Below are 19,188 nucleotides of genomic sequence, written 5' to 3'. Positions count from 1 at the left end.
TGACCCGGCCGTCAGCGGAGGAGTGGGACACGACATATAGATCCACACAAAGTTCTTAAAACAGTCGGTGGCAAAAACTCACAGATTCAAATAAATAAATAAATAAATCCAGATTTTAAAAAATTCAGAAGGAAGAAATATGTATTTCAGAAGTGGAGGTTACAAAACGTGTGATTCTTGCCTTTTGATTTGTAATACTTCTTTTAATTTAAGATGTAGCATCCCATCTGAGGCAGATCCCTTCCTAGTCTTTACATTCAAGTCATCTAATTTTTCTGATTTCCAGTGATCCAAGTTTCAGCAGTAGATTATATTGAATTAAAACATTTAAGTCACCGTATCTGAAGAGATTCCTACTAAGCACAAACCTCATGCAAAACCAGTTCAACCAATTTGGCTGTCTTTGTGTAGCTCTCTTCATGTTTGTACAACCCAGGGGGCAATTCTCCTTGATGAACAAATGCTTCAGCATCTCTGTCTTTTCAAACAGAATCCAAAGAAACAGGGGCCTGACACGCAAGGCAGCACAGCTGAACTCATAACAGGCCTTGTCCAGCTTGTTCCACAGGCCAGCATGCCAGAAATAGCACAAGAGGCCATGGAGGTAAGGAAACTGAATTGGTATTTACAGTGTAAGGCCACACTTGGAATACGGCATCCAGTTTTGATCACCATGATGTCAAAAAGATGCAGAGACTCTAAAAAGAGCGCAGAGAAGAGCAACAAAGATGATTAGAGGATCGGAGGCTAAAACACATGAAGAACAGTTGCAGGAACTGGGCATGGCTAGTCTAGTGAAGAGAAGGACTAGGGCAGTGATGGCTAACTTTTTTCTGGACTGAGTGCCCAAAGCGTGTGTTCATGCGTGCAAACGTGTGCGCACCCCAATGCACATATGACCCCGTGCATATGCCCTGCCCCCTGCATGCCCGCGCCCCACTGCATGTGTCCCCTGCATGCCTCCCGCCCCTGTGTGTGCATGCACCCCCCACAAGCGCCCTGTCCCCCTGCGCATGAGCGGCAGAGACCCGAAAACCAACTGGCTGGCGGGAGCCATGCTGTTGTGTCTTGTCTGCTCTCACCGCAGCCGGGGTCTGCTTATCTGCTCCCGAACACGGAGGAATGTATGCCTCCCGGCCCCAGTCCTGGCTCCATGCCCAGACAAGCTGCAGAGGAGGGAGCATCCCCCGGCCCCAGCCCTGGCTCCATGCCCAGGCAAACGGAGCAGCTAGACCCCTCCCCCTCCTCCACAGCATGTGAGCCTGAGGAAAGTTTACTTCCAACAACAGCTGATTGGAGTGACCCTCGCATCAGAAGATTGGATAGGCGGAGGCAACAGAAGGAAGGGAGGGGCAGGCCTTAATGAGTGCTGAGTCATGGAGCCACACCCCATGGCCTATATAAAGGATCTGCTTTCTGGCAGTCTCTGAGTCAGGCAAAGTCGAACTTATCTTGCTGAAGTCACTTACTGGTCTCCTGCCTGCTCTGAGGACTTTGCTAGGACTTTGGGCAGAGCTGCAGAGGCAAGCCTGATTCGGATTTCCCTGACCCGGCCGTCAGCGGAGGAGTGGGACACGACACATGCATGCATGCGCAGCAGAGCTGAACTGGCGTGCTGTCAGAGAGGGTGCTGCGTGCCAACCTCTGGCACACGTGCCATAGGTTTGCCATCACGGGACTAGGGGGTGACATGATAGCAGTGTTCCGATATTTCAGGGGTTGTCACAAAGAAGAGGGGATCAACCTATTCTCCAAAGCACCTGAAGGCAAGACGAGAAGGATGGTCTCTAATCTTTTTATTCCCATGATACCGAAATCTTCCATTCAGGATTATGTTCATGCAGATTCTTTGTGTATGTTTATGCTTCCAGGCCTTGCTTGTGCTTCATCAGTTAGACAGCATTGACTTGTGGAACCCTGATGCACCCATCGAAACGTTCTGGGAAATCAGGTCAGTTCATACTCACCGCTGACTCCTTTTCCTGGACTTTGTATCCCAGCTAGAATTCTTAAGCCTAGAAAAACAGCAGTTGAGTCATTAATCATCCCATTGAAGTGATTAAGATTGATTGCAGCTAAATGGTGTTTCCATAGAATAGCAGGAGAATAAAGCAGTATTGATTCAGCAGACGAAACAAGATTGCAGGTAAAAGATTAATAGAAGAGAATATTTGTAGCTCAGGGTTGGACTGTGTGGGGTCCTTGGTCCCCTTTGAGCTTGTTTGTTTTCTTTCAGACATTTCATTACCCAACTAGGTAACATCATCAGCGCTAGAACAGAATGGGGTTTGCTGCAAACTACAAATGATGGTGTTACCTAGTTGGGAACAAGAGCACTAAAGACCCCCTGAAAAAAACTTGTCTGCCAAAACAAAGGATTACCTATTTTTTTTTTAAAGTAACTTGTTGCTTTTCTTTTGCAAAGTAACCAATCCATTTCAAATGTTTTTGTTGCAAAACGAGTAACAAATGGGTGCCAGTTGAGCTTTGTGAAGCAACCCATTCCACAATTTGGGGACAACTATGGAGAAGGGACGTGGTGGCTCGGGCTAGGACGTTGAGCTTGTCGATTGAAAGGTCGGCAGCTCAGCGGTTCAAATCCCTAGTGCTGCCCGTGTAATGGAGTGAGCTCCCGTTACTTGTCCCAGCTTCTGCCAACCTAGCAGTTTTGAAAGCATGTAAAAATGCAAGTAGAAAAAATAGGGACCACCTTTGGTGGGAAGGGAACAGCGTTCCATGCGCCTTTGGTGTTGAGTCATGCCAGCCACATGACCACGGAGACGTCTTTGGACAGCGCGGGCTCTTTGGTTTTGAAACAGAGATGAGCACCGCCCCCTAGAGTTGGGAACGACTAGCAGATATGTGCGAGGGGAACCTTTACCTTTACCTTATGGAGAAGGCAATTTCTTTTTTCTTTTTTTCCCAGCTGCTTCCTTTCCAAGGCCTCTCCATCAGTTCCTGGGGGTCCAGGAAAATTGAACTCTAAAATATCCCGCATGCAAAGAACTTGGGTGCTTCTGAACGTTGCCACCCATTTGTGTTTTCAGATAGATTGGGGACTAGGGCAGGGTTACAAGGCTGGCCTGTGTCTATTAATGCCAGTCCTGCTATTCTTTGGTCAGATTGGACTTTTTATTTTTTTTTATTTTTTATTTTTTGTCACAACAGTATACACAAACAAATGTCATAGATAAAACAGCATATCTTGAAAAAAAACATTCTGAAAATTCCTTGGAGGGATCAATAAGTAGAGTGCCCAGCAACAATTCTAATCTATAAGGTATATAGTTGCAGTAGTAGACAGATGTGATGTTGTTGGGGAATTGGTTCAGTTGCTGTCTTGGTTAGAGAAGGGTAGTCATGGCGATGCCTGAAGATCTGCCATTAGGCTGAGTCTAGGAACTTCCAGATCATGAACCTGATTGCTTTTGGGGAGAGTTTCATTTGGGGATAAACACATTCCTGTTACATAGATGATCTCCCAAACAAAACCGAATTAGATAATTTGTTAAAAGATGCTGTTTTTGAACAGCACCCTGAAGATCCTGGTAGACATCTGCCCCATCTCCCTAAAGGCAGAAAAAAAAACAAAAAACCCCCCACATCTTAGGATCCTGGAATTTTGCATGGGTTTAAGACCCCCATCAAAATATTTGGGATGCAGACCTAGCTTATCTTTCATGGACAAAGGTGAAATTCTGCTTTGCTAACCATTGTAGCATTTTAGAACGAGTATACAGGTAGTTCTCAACTTAACGATCACGACTGAGCCCAAATTTTCTGTTGCTAAGCAAGACAGTTGTCAAGTGAAATTTTACCCCATTTTAAGGTCTTTCTTCCCACAGCTGTTAAGTGAATCATTGCAGCTGTTAAATTAGTAACATGGTTGCTAAGTGAATCTGGCTTCCCCATTGACTTTGCTTGTCAGAAAGATGGCCGCATGCCGCTGGGATACTGCAGCCATCATAAATACATGCCAGCTGCCAAGCATTCACATTTTGATCACATGACCACAAGGATGCTGCAACAGACATAAGTATGAAAAATGGTCATAACTCACTTTTCCACTGCCATTGCAGTCACTAAACAAAGGGTTGTAAGTCAAGGACTACCTGTAATATGTTTTTCTCAGTCTAAAACCATCAAAATTTTGTACCAGTTGTAGTGTTTTTCATTATACTTTTCTCTCGGTGGAGTACTCATCTTAGAACTGGGGTGTGTGGGTTGCAATACTTGTTGTTGTTAGTTGCAAAGTCGTGTCTGACCCATCACGACCCCATGGACAATGTTCTTCCAGGCCATCCTGTCCTCTACCATCCCCTGGAGACCATTTAAGCTCATGCCGACTGCTTCAGTGAGTCCATCCAGCCACCTCGTTCTCTGTCATCCCTTTCTTCTTTTGCCCTCAATCGTTCCCAGTATTAGGCTCTTTTCCAGGGAGTCCTTCCTTCTCATTAAGTGGCCAAAGTATTTCAGTTTCATCTTCAGGATCTGACCTTCTAAGGAGCAATACTACACAGCTATATTATGAGGACAGCTATGTATTACTTTGCAGGTTACCTATTGCTGAAAAATCTTTATGTTCAAAAAATGAGAAGATGCCAAAGCACATTGCTATAGCATAGATTTAACATCAAGTTTAGCAACTGAATTAATTTCATGTAGGTATTTATATATTACTTGGAATGCTTTAATGCTAATTGGGGATCGGGGTTGTGTTTATTTTCTTTTAACCAAAATAACACATTAGACTTTTCTTCTGTATTTCCTTTCTTTTAACAAATGAAATTAATTTTCAAAAGGGTTACAAATGTAGATTCACCAGAACTCCAAACCTGTAGAAGAAAAATAGGGAGTACCTCTGTTACTTTTTTCCCCCTCTCCTCCTCTTCCTTTTCTTCTCACATTCTTTTTTTTTAAAAAATAATTTTATTCAACATTTACTTCTTTAAAAACAAACTTTGTTACATTTTTACAGCTTTCCGATACCGGCATCTTTAGTAATATCCATTTTATCTTTCAACCAATTCTTATACATATACATTTTGTTTGTTACTTATTCATTCTTATAATCATTACATTATATACATATCTATTATACTTCAAATATTTCATTTCACTATAATATCTTCTCTTATACTATATATTACACATTAATTTTAGATTTCTTTTCCAGCCAATTGTACCATCTATTCCATGTTTCATAATAAATCATTTCCTCTCTATCTTCCATCGTTAATCGTCTATCTGATTATGTATCTCTAGCACCTTTTTTATAATCATCGTGTTTGATGGAGCAATATTTTTGTTTCCAATTTTGAGCAAAAGAAATTCTGGCGGCTGACGTATGAAGTATTGAATTTCTTTACTCATTTTTTTCTTTTATAATTCCTAAAAGAAATAATTCAGGTTTCATATCTATTTTTTCCACCTTTCATTTCTTCTCACATATTCTTAAAGTGCTGACAAGGATGTTTTTGAGATTAAAAATATACAAAATGACATGCACCCAATATTTATCTAATGGCTTCTCCTGCCAATTTTTCGTAAGAACAAAGAATGCAGGATGTCTTTCAAAGCTCGTAAAGGATATGATTTGTGCTTTCACCTCTTAAGCTTACCAGAAACAATTCTCAACCCTTGACACATTGGTGTGAATTATGGCACCCTTCTAGTTTTTTGTATAAACATTTATAGATTTGCGAAGATCTTATCATTTTGTACTTAGAACTATGAGCTACGCAGACTTCGGGTCTGCAAAAAAGGGTTGAGCAAATTAAGTGTTTTTCTGGGGTGGTGTTGCATTTTGTGGGATTTGGAGGGGAGGTAGACAACAGTGTGCAGAATTGAGGAAATTGTAAATTGTTGTCATGACTATTGCAGTGAACAACTTCCTTAAATAGTTGCCTTGGACAGCAACAGCATGCTCTGATTGATAACTGATTGTGGCTATTTTCTTATTTGCATGTTCCTGAAGTTCACAGATGCTATTTTGTATATGCAAGAGACTAACGAGCAATCAGATTCTTAGCAGCACGGAAATCCTCAAATGGTTGCGAGAGATTTTGATCTGCAGGAACAAATTTCTTCTGAAAAACAAAGTAAGTGAAAGCCTAAATCTCAGAGAGGCTTGAATTAGGGCTTGTTGCCTGCTGGCTTGCTCTACCTACTAGAAGCTTGGAAGTTCATGGAAAGAAAATTTGACTAGCTCCAGCTAGTTGTAACATTCGTGTTCAGTAAAGGAAGTGAAAATGTACCATACCAGTTTTCTTAACTTTTGTGAACTAGATTTTATCTTCTTGACAAGAAAATGTAAACCTTTCCTAAAATCTTTTATTTCTTTGGTTGCTCAAGATATTGCTACTGTTTATCTCTTTTACATCTGCTTGGGGAGTTTGAATTTTGAGTAATCCCATGTAACAAAGCACACTATTTATCTATTAGTTTATGATCCTGTTGGACATTTACACATTTAATTCAGCACTTCTATAAGGATTTCATATATAATTCTTCAGGTGAACAGCTCTTGGGTTAGTCGTCTATGGAGATTGTCAATCATCCATGTCATGGTTGTCCCAAAAGTGCTTTTCAAAAGGCAACTGGACTTTCTTGGTTTTTTCCCTTCTTATCCAATAAGCTTCTTCAGTTCAGAAGAAGAAATGGAAGAAATATCTTGGGTAAGAAACAGAATGTTTTCCAGGGAAATACCCAAAGAAGTCCAGTTGCCTTTTGAAAAGCACCTTATGGATAGCTTTTGGTTTAGGAATTGGCAGTCACCCAAGGAGAAAGCATTTTGCAGATTGTATCAGGGACCAGTTTGATTTTATGGGGAGGAATTTCAGCTTTGAACAGCTCAGATCCCTACTAGGAGAGTAAAGTTCAACCTTGGACCAGTTAGCATTTCTCAGCCTCCTCTGTGTAGGTAAAATAGGTGTGGTGTTCACCTAATAACTCATGCAAAATAAGTAATAAAATCAGGCACAGCCACGTGGTGATCCACTGAATAACCAGCACAACTTATGACCGTCATTCTGGGCTCAAATACAACCGTAACTCGAGGACTACATGTATTGCATGCAAGCACAGAGGATTGGTAGCAGATTTGTTTCAGATGGTATGAAATGACTACCACAGCATGTATGAGCTTTTCTCAAAAGATACATGAACCAGTTCCCTGAAAAGAGTCCCTTATGTGGGTGTTAAATTTCCAATCCTCTCATTGAGGACTCTTCTTTTGTGAAGAAGAAGAAGAAAAAAAAATCAATTTGTCAAGTGTCGTTCATACTGCTTTTACTCACATTGCAAGTGTTTCCTCTCCTTTGATAAATGTAGGACCGTCGTTTACCTTTCTCCCCTTTTTCCTTTGATATGTTTCGCTCCTTTCAAAAGTTGGATGACTTTTCAATTCTTCTTCCTTCTCTTTGCAGCAATCGGATAGAAGTTCCTGCCCTTTTCTCTTCCTTTATGGGGTAGGATGTGATGTCTCAGGGGGTGGAGCTAATCAAATTTCTCTTGACCATGAAGAGATGATGCGCTGTATCCCGGGAGCTCCTCTCAGAAAGGGCAAAGGGAGTTTCTGCACGGTGAGTAAAGGGCCCCATGGAATGCTAGGTAAAGGTAAAGGTTCCCCTTGCACGTACGTGCTAGTCGCGACCGACTCTAGGAGGCGGTGCTGATCTCTGTTTCAAAGCCAAAGAGCCAGCGCTGTCCAAAGACGTCTCCGTGGTCCTGTGGCCGGCATGACTCAATGCCAAAGATGCACGGAACGCTGTTATCTTCCCACCAAGGTGGTCCCTATTTTTTCTACTTGCATTTTTATGTGCTTTTGAAACTGCTAGGTTGGCAGAAGCTGGGACAAGTAACGGGAGCTCACCCCGTTACAGGGCAGCACTAGGGATTCGAACCGCCGAACTGCCGACCTTTCGATTGACAAGCTCAGTGTCCTAGCCCCTGAGCCACTGCGTCCCCTTATAGAATGCTATTTAACCCTAAAATTTCTTGCATGGGCTACAGGCAGTCCTTGACTTATGACCACAATAGAGCCCCAAACAATTCTGTTGCTAAGTGAGACAGTTGTCAAGTGAATTTTGCCTTAAAACTGTGGCCAGAAAGAGCTTTACGATCTTTCTTGCCATAGTTTGGTCAATCGCTGCAGTTGTTAAGTTAGTTAACGGGGTTGTTAAGCGAATCTGGCTTCCCCATTGACTTGGCTTATCAGAGAGTCGCAAAAGGTGATCGATCGCATGATCCCAGGACACGGCAAATGTCATAAATATGAATCAGTTGCCAAGTGTCTGAATTCCGATCGCGTGACCATTTATGACCATTCAACGGTCATAAATGTGAAAAATGGTCGTGTCACTTTTTTTCAGTGCTGATGTAACTTCTGAACGGTCACTAAGCAAACTGTTGTAAGTCGAGGACTAGCCTGTATGTGGCGTTATAAGCCTAATAGTCACTGAGCTTCTTGTGTCTCAGTTTTCTTTTTCTGCCTGCATGTTCATGTGCTCGGATTATGCCCATTTAGGAACTGGCAATCTTTTTTGACTTGATCCCTTCTTTCTCCACCCAAGAGATTGGTTCTCAGCGGCCTCATGAAACCTTATGTGAAAAAAACACATCAATTTTCAAACCTTTATTGTCAATGTACAACATGTGTACAATGAGATTGACTGAGGCGCCCTTAGTGTTCTGAACTGTTGGCCAACCTAGTTTGATTTAATTTAAATTTCTAAAGAGTGGGTGACTTTTAGTGTTACAGGGAGTGGACTGGTATTCATCCGTAAGTGCAGTGTCATTACTCTATGCCTTAATTCTATTGTCTGACCTTTGGCCTTTGCTGCAGAAGTTCTCCTTGTCCTTGCAGAGGTTGCTGAGTAGGGAAGTGGCTGTTTAGTGTCACCAGTAGCTGGCTGCGTGGTGTGTGATGGAAAATGTCACCTTGAAAACATATGCCTGACTAGAAAGCTTTGGATTTATTTCACACACCCTGTGGTTTTTAAGATTATGGTTAGAATATAAAAATCTTCCTGTTCAGTCTGGATTTTTTTCTATGTGATGCTTTTTTGACTGAATCCAGTCTTGGTAGCTTGTTCAATAAATTATACAGGGAAGAGAAACCAGATGCACTTAATTGTGTTACTAACTTAACTGCAATGATTTACTTAGCTCTGGCATCAGTGGTTGTAAAATGGGGTAAAACTCACTTAACAACTGTAAAAGACATGTTGGGCTCAGTTATGGTTGTAAGTCAAGGACTACCTGTACAGACCAACTACTTTGAAATTCCCAACGAGTGGCCTCTCCAAATACTAATGTTTAACAAACCTGTTGTGGCCCGTCAGTGGCCAGCAGAGCTGGCAGCAGAGTCGGACAGTGAGAAGGTCGGGCAGGAACTTGGGCCAGTCCTGGGGGCTGGGGAAAGCTTGGACGAGGGCTCTGCATAGGAGGCAGAGAATGGGCCAAGGCCATCTGATAGTTATGTGCAGCCCCCGGAGTCTGACAGCAGCGAGGCAGAAGAACAGCGGGAGCCTGTTCCCAGTGTGCGCATGCGCAGAGCTGCCAGAAGACAGGAACAACTAAGAAAACAGGGTCGACTTGGGAGTAAGATTTGGAGATGATTGGCCCCTCCCATAAGATATAAAAGAAGAACAAATGGGACGTGAGCTTTTGCAGGAAGCAATTAGTTCATCTGCCCAATTCAAGATTTGAAATTTCTGTTTGTGACTCTGTGCCAAGTTTGGCCTAGCCCTGCGTCTGGAAATTAGCTCTTTGGCAGCATTCCACGTGAGATAGGTGGGTGTTGATAACCTTCCTCTGAAAGACTGTTTATCAAGTCTTGTGGACTGTAAATGAAAGTTATTACGGTCATATAAATAAAAGAGGTTTTATGGGACTAAGATTGTGCTTTATACTTTCTAAGTAAGCCTAGGTGAGAACAAAACCTTGCTTAGCTTCTCAAATCAATTTCTGACCAAATATGCAATCCCAACCTCTGCAGACACCCAGGCAGGTAATTGGGGAATTACCCAAAGAAAAAAAAACCTAGTTTGCTTCTTGGAGGCATAATGGTCTCTTCCATTAAAGAGGCTTTCTTTTAGTCCAGTGAATTTGTGATAAAAACCTATTTTGGATGGGAGCTATGACTTCTCAGTATCTAATGTGGTAGAAAATGGTAACCCTTGACTTATGCTCACACTTGGAATCAGAATTTCTGTTGGTAAGCAAGATGGTTGTTAAGTTTAATTAAATAAAGTTTAATTAATTAAATAAATAAATAAATAAATAAAGTCAGTCACACACAATTTAATGACCTTTTCTGTCATGGTTGTTAAGCAAGTTACTGCAGTTGTCAAGTAAATCATATGGTTGTTAAGTGAATCAGGTCGTCCCATTTCTCCCCCTCCCTCCCCACTGCAATTGACTTTGATTGTCAGAAGCTGACTGGGAAGGTTGCAAATGGCAAACACAGGACCTTGGGATGCTGCAACCTTTATAAATACCTATCGGTTGCCAAGTGTCCAAATTTTGATCACGTGACCATGAGGATGGTGCGATGGTCATAAGTGGGAGGACTGGTTGTAAGTTAACTTTTTCCAGAGCGCTGCTCCGACATTCCACGTAGGGGTTAATCTCTCATCTATTTGCTCAAGACTGGGTGTATTTTTTTTCTTTTCCATTACCACGCCTCCTGCTTCCTGTGGTCCCCAGTCTTTTTACTCAGTCTATCGATCGAGACCTGAGTTTCAGTTCTCTGGCAAAGAGATGCCAGATTAACCTATTATTTATTATTTACAATTTTATTTTGACTATTTTGGCTTTTTCTTGGTTGTAGTTCTGTTCATTGTTCTGGAATTGTTACTGCATCCTGGAGCTGCGCGTCTAAACTAGATAGGAGAATTGATTTCCTTTGCCGCTGGTGGTGGGTTAGACGTCTCTGGGAAATCCAGTTTGTCTTCCCCCACCCTGGTTGTGTTTTTTTGGAAGCAGCGGTCCAATGTGTGTCCCTTTTGAGCGCCTCCGAGGTTTCTATTGCTGCCAATGTGTGTGTGTGTGGGGCGACTGGGTGTTAACTGAGCCTTTATCACCATCACAGCTCCAGTATGTGTTGAGCAGGTACCGCAAAGACAACTAGCAACTAACTTTCCCGATGTTTTGTCTCCAAAGGAAAACACCGTCAGTTGCAGTGGGACTCCAATATGTCGCCAAGCCCAAACCAAGTTGGAGGTTGCCTTGTATATGTCTCTCTGGAGCCCCGACACTGAGGCAGTGCTTGTGGCAATGTCCTGTTTCCGACATCTCTGTGAGGAAGCAGATATCAGGTGTGGAGTAGATGAGGTGTCAGTTCACAACTTCTTGCCCAACTATAATACCTTTATGGAGTTTGCTTCCGTGAGCAATATGATGTCTACAGGTAAGATACGCATAAACCAGGGGTGAAATGTAAAATTCGTTACTATTTCTGTGGGCGTGGCTTGGTGGTGGTGGGGGTAATGTGACTGGTTGGGCGTGGCCAACTTTTTTTTTTACTTTTAAAAGCATTTTTTCTACAACCTCTTCAGCCGAAGAGGTTGTAAAAAAATGCTTTTAAAAGCCTCTGATGATCTCACCTGAGCCGTGTGATCACCAGAGGCTTTTTTTTACACTTTTAAAAGCATTTTTTGGCCGAAGAAAAAATGCTTTTAAAAGTAAAAAAAAAAGCCTCTGATGATCGCGCAGCTCAGCTGGGCATTGGGGAGGGGGACAGGGATTTTTGCTACCAAACCACCTGCCGCCATTGCTACTGGATTGGGTGATCTGGTCCGAACCGGGAGCATTTCACCCCTGGCATAAACCTAAAATATTAAACACGAGATTTCAATATATTCACCATATTTTCAGTAGATAAACATCGGGCGCTTCTTTAAATTCTTAATCCTTTGCAACCGGAATCAGGTGAGTTACAGGTTTGTGTATCTTGATGCCTGTTGCTTCGGTTTCCATGTAACACTGACGATTTACAAAACTCAAAAGCCCGCTTTCAGAATGTGGACTTGGTCTGAGTGACTGCAGTTATGATAATACAAGAGCTTATTTCATATAAGTAGTCCTTGATTTATGAGCAGTCGCTCAGCGACCATTCAAAGTTATGGGGGTATTTAAGATTCAGATTCAGAATTCTGATGGTTTCCCTCCTGCAGTTACATGACTGCACTTTGGACATTCAATAACCAGGGTGCATTTATGGCTGTTTGCCATATGCTCATGTCACCGAGGTTCACAAAAGTTTTGCTAAAAAACAGCATTTGCTTCCAGTGTTCGGCAAAACTCTGCCCATAGTGAACCTTTGGTTAGCTTTACCACAATATTTGCTTAACAACCATAAATTTGATAAATAAACGGGATGATTTATTTAATGACTGGCGATTTGCTTAATGACCACCTCAGACAAGGTTGTAAAATCAGGTTGGTTATGTGGGTGACCCAAATTACAATTGACATGAGTTATGACCATGACAGGCAGACTCCCTTATGGTAATAACTCAAGGTTTACCTATATTGGCAAATTGTTGATTAGTTGATGGAGCATTCACAAATGAGATTTCTGAGAAACGTAGTTGCACATCTTTAAAATTAAAAGTCTGAAGGAATTGTACCCTTGAAACTGAAATTTTTTACAATTAGTTTATTTTTTAACCACTGTATTAAAATGTACAGTACATTATACATGGATGTCAGATCCATTTTGCCTTTTTAAAAAAAAGCAAAGCAAAGCATAGCATAGCATATAGCAATTTAGCATAGAAATAGAAATAGAAATAGAAATAGAAATAATAGAAATCATAGAAATAGAGTAGAGTAGAAGTAGAAACGGAATGGAATGGAATAGGAATAGAATATTCTTTATTGACCAAGTGTGATTGGACGCACAAGGAATTTGTCTCCAGTGCAGAAGCTCTTACTATACATACAAACAACAAAGTGATGAATCATAAATCAGAGATTCAATCATAAATCATAAGATACAACCAACAAAGTGATGGTCATGGGATACCAATAGGTGTAAGTAATAGGGAAGATGAGAAGGATAATAGCAACACAGCCCTACTACATGGGTAAATAACCTTAGGCATAAGACAGTGGGAATCTGTGTTCAACAGAATGACGGTATGAGGGGAAAATACTGTCTTTGTGTCTAGGTGTTTTGACATGCAATGTCGTATAGCGGCATCCTGAAGGGAGAAGTTGAAACAGTTTGTGTGAGGGATATTTATTTATTTATTTTATTTTATTTATTTATTCAATTTTTATACCGCCCTTCTCCCGAAGGACTCAGGGCGGTGTACAGCCAAGATAAAAACAAACAGTACAAAATATACAATTTAAAATACTAATTAAAAAACTTATTATAAAAATGGCCATATATAACTAAAAACCCCATTAAAATTAATAATAAATTTAAAACCAATAAAAATAAAATTTAGATAAAATTTAGGCCAGCCCCGCGCGAATAAATAGATGAGTTTTCAATTCGCGGCGGAAGGTCCGAAGGTCAGGTATTTGGCGTAAACCCGGGGGAAGTTCGTTCCAGAGGGTGGGAGCCCCCACAGAGAAAGATCTTCCCCTGGGGGCCGCCAGCCGACATTGCTTGGCGGACGGCACCCTGAGAAGTCCCTCTCTGTGAGAGCGCACGGGTCGGTGGGAGGCATAAGGTAACAGCAGGCGGTCCCGTAAGTACCCAGGCCCTAAGCCATGGAGCGCTTTAAAGGTTGTAACCAAAACCTTAAAGTGCACCCGAAAGGCCACAGGCAGCCAGTGCAGTCTGCGCAGGAGCGGTGTTACACAGGAGCTACGCGGAGCTCCCTCTATCACCCGCGCAGCTGCATTCTGGACCAACTGCAGTCTCTGGGTGCACCTCAAGGGGAGCCCCATGTAGAGAGCATTACAATAATCCAAGCGAGAGGTAACGAGCGCATGAGTGACTGTGCCAAGGCATCCCGATCAAGGAAGGGGCGCAACTGCCGAACCAGGCGAACCTGGTGGAAGGCCCTCCTGGAGACGGCCGTCAAATGATCTTCAAACGACAGCCGTTCATCCAGGAGAACACCTAAGTTGCGCACCCTATCCTTTGGGGCCAATAACTCGCCTCCAACAGTCAGCTGCGGTTGCAGCTGACTGAATCGGGGTGCTGGCATCCACAGCTACTCCGTCTTGGAGGGATTAAGCTTGAGCCTGTTTCTCCCCATCCAGACCCGTACGGCTTCCAAACACCGGGACAGCACTTCAACAGCTTCGTTGGGGTGGCCCAGGGTGGAAAAGTACAGCTGAGTATCATCAGCGTACAGCTGATATCTCACCCCATAGATATCAGCTGTAGGATAGATATGTAGATATCTTCTCAGCCCTCTTTCTGGTTTGTACAGTCCTCAATGGAAGGCAGTTGTTTTTTCTGTAGTCCTAACTATCCATTGAAGTCTGTTAATGAAAAGATTTATTTATTTTATTTATTTATTTTGTCACACAGTATATATAAGCATTAGCATGAAATAATTATACAATATATAAGCATATATATATGAGTATGTAATAACTATATTAATTGGATATAACGAAAGGAAACAATAGGACAGGAACAGTAGGCACAATTGTGCTCTTATGCACGCCCCTTACAGACCTCTTAGGAATGGGGTGAGGTCAATAGTAGATAGTTTTTGGTTGAAGCTTTGGGGATTTTGGGAAGAGACCACAGAGTCAGATAGTGTATTCCAAGCATTAACAACTCTGTTACTGAAGTTATATTTTCTACAATCAAGATTGGAGCGGTTAACACTAAGCTTAAATCTATTGTGTGCTCGTGAATTATTGCAACTGAAGCTGAAGTAGTCTTTGACAGGAAGGACATTGTAATAGATGATTCTATGAGTTAAACTCAGGTCATGTCGAAGGCGGTGTAGTTCTAAATTTTCTAAACTCAGGATTTCAAGTCTGATGGCATAAGGTATTTTGTTGTATTCGGAGGAATGGAATACTCTTCTTGTAAAACATTTCGGGACACGTTCAATTGTATTGATGTCAGAAATGTGGTATGGGTTCCAGACAGTCGAGCGGTAATCAAGAATTGGTCTAGCAAATGTTTTATATGCTCTGGTTAGTAGTGTAGTGTTTTTGGAGAAGAAGCTACACAAGATTAAGTTTACAACTCTTAAAGCCTTTTTTGCAATGTAGTTACAGTAGGCTTTGGTACTTAGGTCATTTGATATGAAAACTACAAGATCTTTAATAGGGTGGGGGTCATCAGTATGGTAATGTCCATCAAGCTTGTACTTAGTGTTTAGGTTCTTTTTTCCAATATGTAAAACTGAGCATTTGCTGGTTGAGATTTGGAGTTGCCAAGTTTTAGACCATTCAGATAAAAAGTCCAGGTCTTTTTGGAGGATAGCTGTATTGTTGGTGGTGTTAAATAGTTTGACATCTTCAACAAAGAGAACACAATTACTTGTAATATGGTCACAGGGATCATTAATGTATAATATGAAGAGTGTTGTCCAAGAACGCTGCCTTGGGGAACACCACTTTTAACAGGAACAGGATTTGATAGAGCATTGCCAATTTTGACCACGTTGTCTGTTTGATAGAAAAGCAGTTATCCAATTGTGGAGGTGTCCTGAGATGCCGTAGGATTTTAGTTTTAGGAGAAGTTTATCATGTACTACTGAGTTGAAAGCTTTACAGAAGTCTATGTAGATTGCATCTATTGCTTTGCCCTGATCAAGATTTGTAGTCCATATGTTTTTGCAGTGAAGAAGTTTAAATTACATGATAATTTTTTTTTGAAACCAAATTGTTTATTAGAGAGTAGGTTGTTTGTTTCTAGATGGAGGGTAATGGATTGGTTGATGACAGATTCCATTACTTTGCAGGTGACACAGCAAAGAGAGATAGGTCTGTAATTTTCAACTAGGCTGGGCTCTCCTTTTTTGAAGATAGGGATGACCGTGGCAAGTGACCAAAGTTTGGGAAGGGAACAGGTCATGAAAGCTTTTTCAAAAATTATGCTTAGGGGTTCTTCTATATTAGTGGAAATCTTTTTTAAGAAGTATGCACATAGTCCATCTGGTCCAATAGATAGGGATGGTTTCAGTTTGAGAAGAGCTTTTTCAACATTATCTTCTGTGAAATCTATGTGTGTTAGGTCGTTGCAGTCATTGTTGGTACGATTGGGGAATGTCGGGTATAAGTCATTACTGTTAACAAAGAATGTGTTGAGAGGTTTGCTTTAACTGTTTCATCATTATATTCTTTTTCGTTAGAATCTTTTAGTGGTGGGATGGATCTCGAGTCTTTAAGTTTGTTGTTCACAAAATTATAAAAAGCATGATTGGAATTTGTGCACAGAAGGTCTTCTTCTTGCTTGGTGTGGTAATTGGTGCATTCAGTTTTTATTTGATTGCATATCTTTCTGTAGTGGTTTTTGAAATTTGCTACGTAGCCCGTTTTGTTTCTTCTCCAGAGGGATTATTTTTTTTTGATTGAAGCTTTTTTATTGATATCAGTAATTTGCTTTTTCTGGTTTTGGTGGTGGTTTGTGGTATGTAAAGATTAATGACTTTATTGACTTCAAGTAGGAAAACTTTACAGTGGTCTTCTGCAGTGGTGCAGGTTGAGAACAGATTATGCCAGCCAAGAAATGAGAGGTCGTAGTTTATAAGGTCATAGTTGGCTTTTTTGAAATTGTAGTTTGGAATACCATTATTATGACAATTTATGTAAAGGCGTATATTGAGACAAAAGTCTATCATGCTGTGGTCGCTGTTGGAAAAGGGTTCTTTTATTTGTAGTCCATAAATTGAGTTTGTGTTGTTGCAGAAGATGAGGTCAAGGCAGTTGTTGAGTCTTGTATTGTTAGTTACTAGTTGTTCTAGACCAAGGTTTGTAACAGCATTGTATAAGGTAGTATGGATGAGTTCAGTTGTACATTCATTTGTTATCCAGTTAATAGAAGGTAGATTAAGGTTACCCAGAAAAATGAGAGGATATGGGCAAGAGGTTGCCCATGTTAGTAGTGTGATTAACTTGTTTGCATGAGCGATGTCGTAGTCAGGGGCTCTGTAGCATAGTAAGAATCAAAGTGTGATGTTAAGGGACAGGTTGCATACAATAGTCTCAGGAAGAGAAAGTTTATGTGAAACTTGAATATTTTTAGATTCAGTGACTTTTGTAAAGATAGCCATTCCACCTCCTGTGGGTTTGCGATCTGACGAAAACATGATATTCTTTGTGGTTAGAATCCTTTAGTGGTGGGATGGATCTCGAGTCTTTAAGTTTGTTGTTCACAAAATTATAAAAAGCACAATTGGAATTTGTGCGCAAGAGGTCTTTTTCTTGCTTGGTGTGGTAATTGGTGCATTCAGTTTTTATTTGATTGCATATATTTCTGTAGCGGTTTTTTAAATTTGCTACATAGCCCCTTTTGTTTCTTCTCCAGTGGAATTTTTTTTTTGGATTGAAGTTTTTTTATTGATATGGGTAATTTGTTTTTTCTGGTTTTGATGGTGGTTTGTGGTATGTAAAAATTAATGAATCTATTGACTTCAAGTACGAAAACATTAGAGTGGTCTTCTGCAGTGATGCAGGTTGAGAACAGATTTTGCCAATCAAGAAATGAGAGGTCGTAGTTTATAAGGTCATAGTTGGCTTTTTTGAAATTGTAGTTTGGAATACCATTATTATGACGATTTATGTAAGGGCATATATCGAGACAAAAGTCTATCATGCTGTGGTCACCATTGGAAAAGGGTTCTTTTATTTGTAGTCCATAAATTGAGTTTGTGTTGTTGCAGAAGATGAGGTCAAGGCAGTTGTTGAGTCTTGTATTGTTAGTTACTAGTTGTTCTAGACCAAGGTTTGTAACAGCGTTGTATAGGGTAGTATGGATGGGTTCAGTTGTACATTCATTTGTTATCCAGTTAATAGAAGGTAGATTAAGGTCACCCAGAAAGATGAGAGAATATGGGCAAGAGGTAGCCCATGTTAGTAGTGTGATTAACTTGTTTGCATGAGCGATGTCGTAGTCAGGGGCTCTGTAGCATAGTAAAAATTGAAGTGTGATGTTAAGGGACAGGTCGCATACAATAGTCTCAGGAAGAGAAAGTTTATGTGTAACTTGAATATTTTTTAGATTCAGTGACTTTTTGTAAAAGATAGCCATTCCACCTCCTGTGGGTTTCGCGATCTGACCGAAAAACATGATATTCTTTGTTTGAAATAATGGAGTCAGGGAGGGATGAGTTCAGCCATGTTTCGCAAACAAATATAATATCAAATGTACCAATGTTTAACAAGAGGATAAATTCAGGCAATTTATTTACAATGCTTCTTGCATTCATCAATTTGCATTTAAGATCTGCAGTGTTTGGTGTAGAAGAAGTAAGGGGCGCGCGTACCTAGTTTTGAATGATAGTTGGTTGGGGGTTATGTATGACGGGTGGGGTGGTTGGAGGTTGGATGGTTGTTCAACATGAGAAAATGTTCTCAGTTTCTGACTGGATGACTTTGTAGGAAGAACAGCCCTTCAGAAGAGAGTGATGGCCCTGCTCAGGCGTATTGAACATCCAACAGCAGGTAACACTGAGGTAGGCTTTTTCCTTTTCTTAGAAAAAAAGTCAGTTTTGGCAGTCAACAATTGTTGTCTTAGGTTTGTGTTATGCTGTGTGATCAACCAGTGTCTTTTCTGGTTTGTTGTAGGCTTGGGAAGATACACATTTTAAATGGGAGGCGGCTACAAAATTGATTCTCAACTATCCAAAGACTAAGATGGAAGATGGCCAGGTAAGACCATGGTCATTAGAGGAACATTCCCTTTAGAAATGTTGGTCTACAACTCCGATTAGCCTTAGTTTTCTATGTTGCTACTCTAGAAGATTCCATTTCATTTTGCATTTGAAAAAAATGAAAGCAAGTTCCACTTCTGTTTGAGTGCAACTTCTTCTGATACTCTTTTTCAAATGAAGGCAAATATACATGTCCCAGGATAATAATCGGGACAGCTGCAGATGACTTATGCCTGGATTTAAAAAACAACAACAAAGCAAAAGAATGTTGAGCAATGAATAAGCATTTCCTTGAGCCAGTTGCTTGTTCTCCAGGGACTCCTGGATAGACATATAGAATAGAATAGATTTTTCTATTTTTTATTGTGCGATTGTGAGA

General features: G+C 40.9%; 1 protein-coding gene across 6 annotated transcripts in view; it reads left to right on the top strand.

Annotated features, from left to right (window-relative positions):
• The window catches only part of NF1 (neurofibromin 1), a 265,222-nt gene that overhangs the window by 44,588 nt on the left and 201,446 nt on the right, over window positions 1–19,188 (top strand). For all 6 annotated transcript variants that reach the window (XM_058164229.1, XM_058164226.1, XM_058164230.1 and 3 more), the window contains exons 14-20: window positions 491–604; window positions 1,872–1,951; window positions 5,978–6,101; window positions 7,428–7,583; window positions 11,167–11,413; window positions 18,538–18,611; window positions 18,724–18,807. In XM_058164229.1, the coding sequence (XP_058020212.1) occupies window positions 491–604; window positions 1,872–1,951; window positions 5,978–6,101; window positions 7,428–7,583; window positions 11,167–11,413; window positions 18,538–18,611; window positions 18,724–18,807 (879 nt within the window). The remainder of the gene's footprint in view (window positions 1–490; window positions 605–1,871; window positions 1,952–5,977; window positions 6,102–7,427; window positions 7,584–11,166; window positions 11,414–18,537; window positions 18,612–18,723; window positions 18,808–19,188) is intronic.

The sequence above is a fragment of the Ahaetulla prasina genome, chromosome 1, assembly GCF_028640845.1.
Source record: "Ahaetulla prasina isolate Xishuangbanna chromosome 1, ASM2864084v1, whole genome shotgun sequence".
In the NCBI taxonomy this organism is placed as follows: Eukaryota; Metazoa; Chordata; class Lepidosauria; order Squamata; family Colubridae; genus Ahaetulla; species Ahaetulla prasina.
The sequence above is the reverse complement of the archived record's forward strand: the minus strand, read 5'-3'. Positions and strand labels throughout refer to the sequence as shown.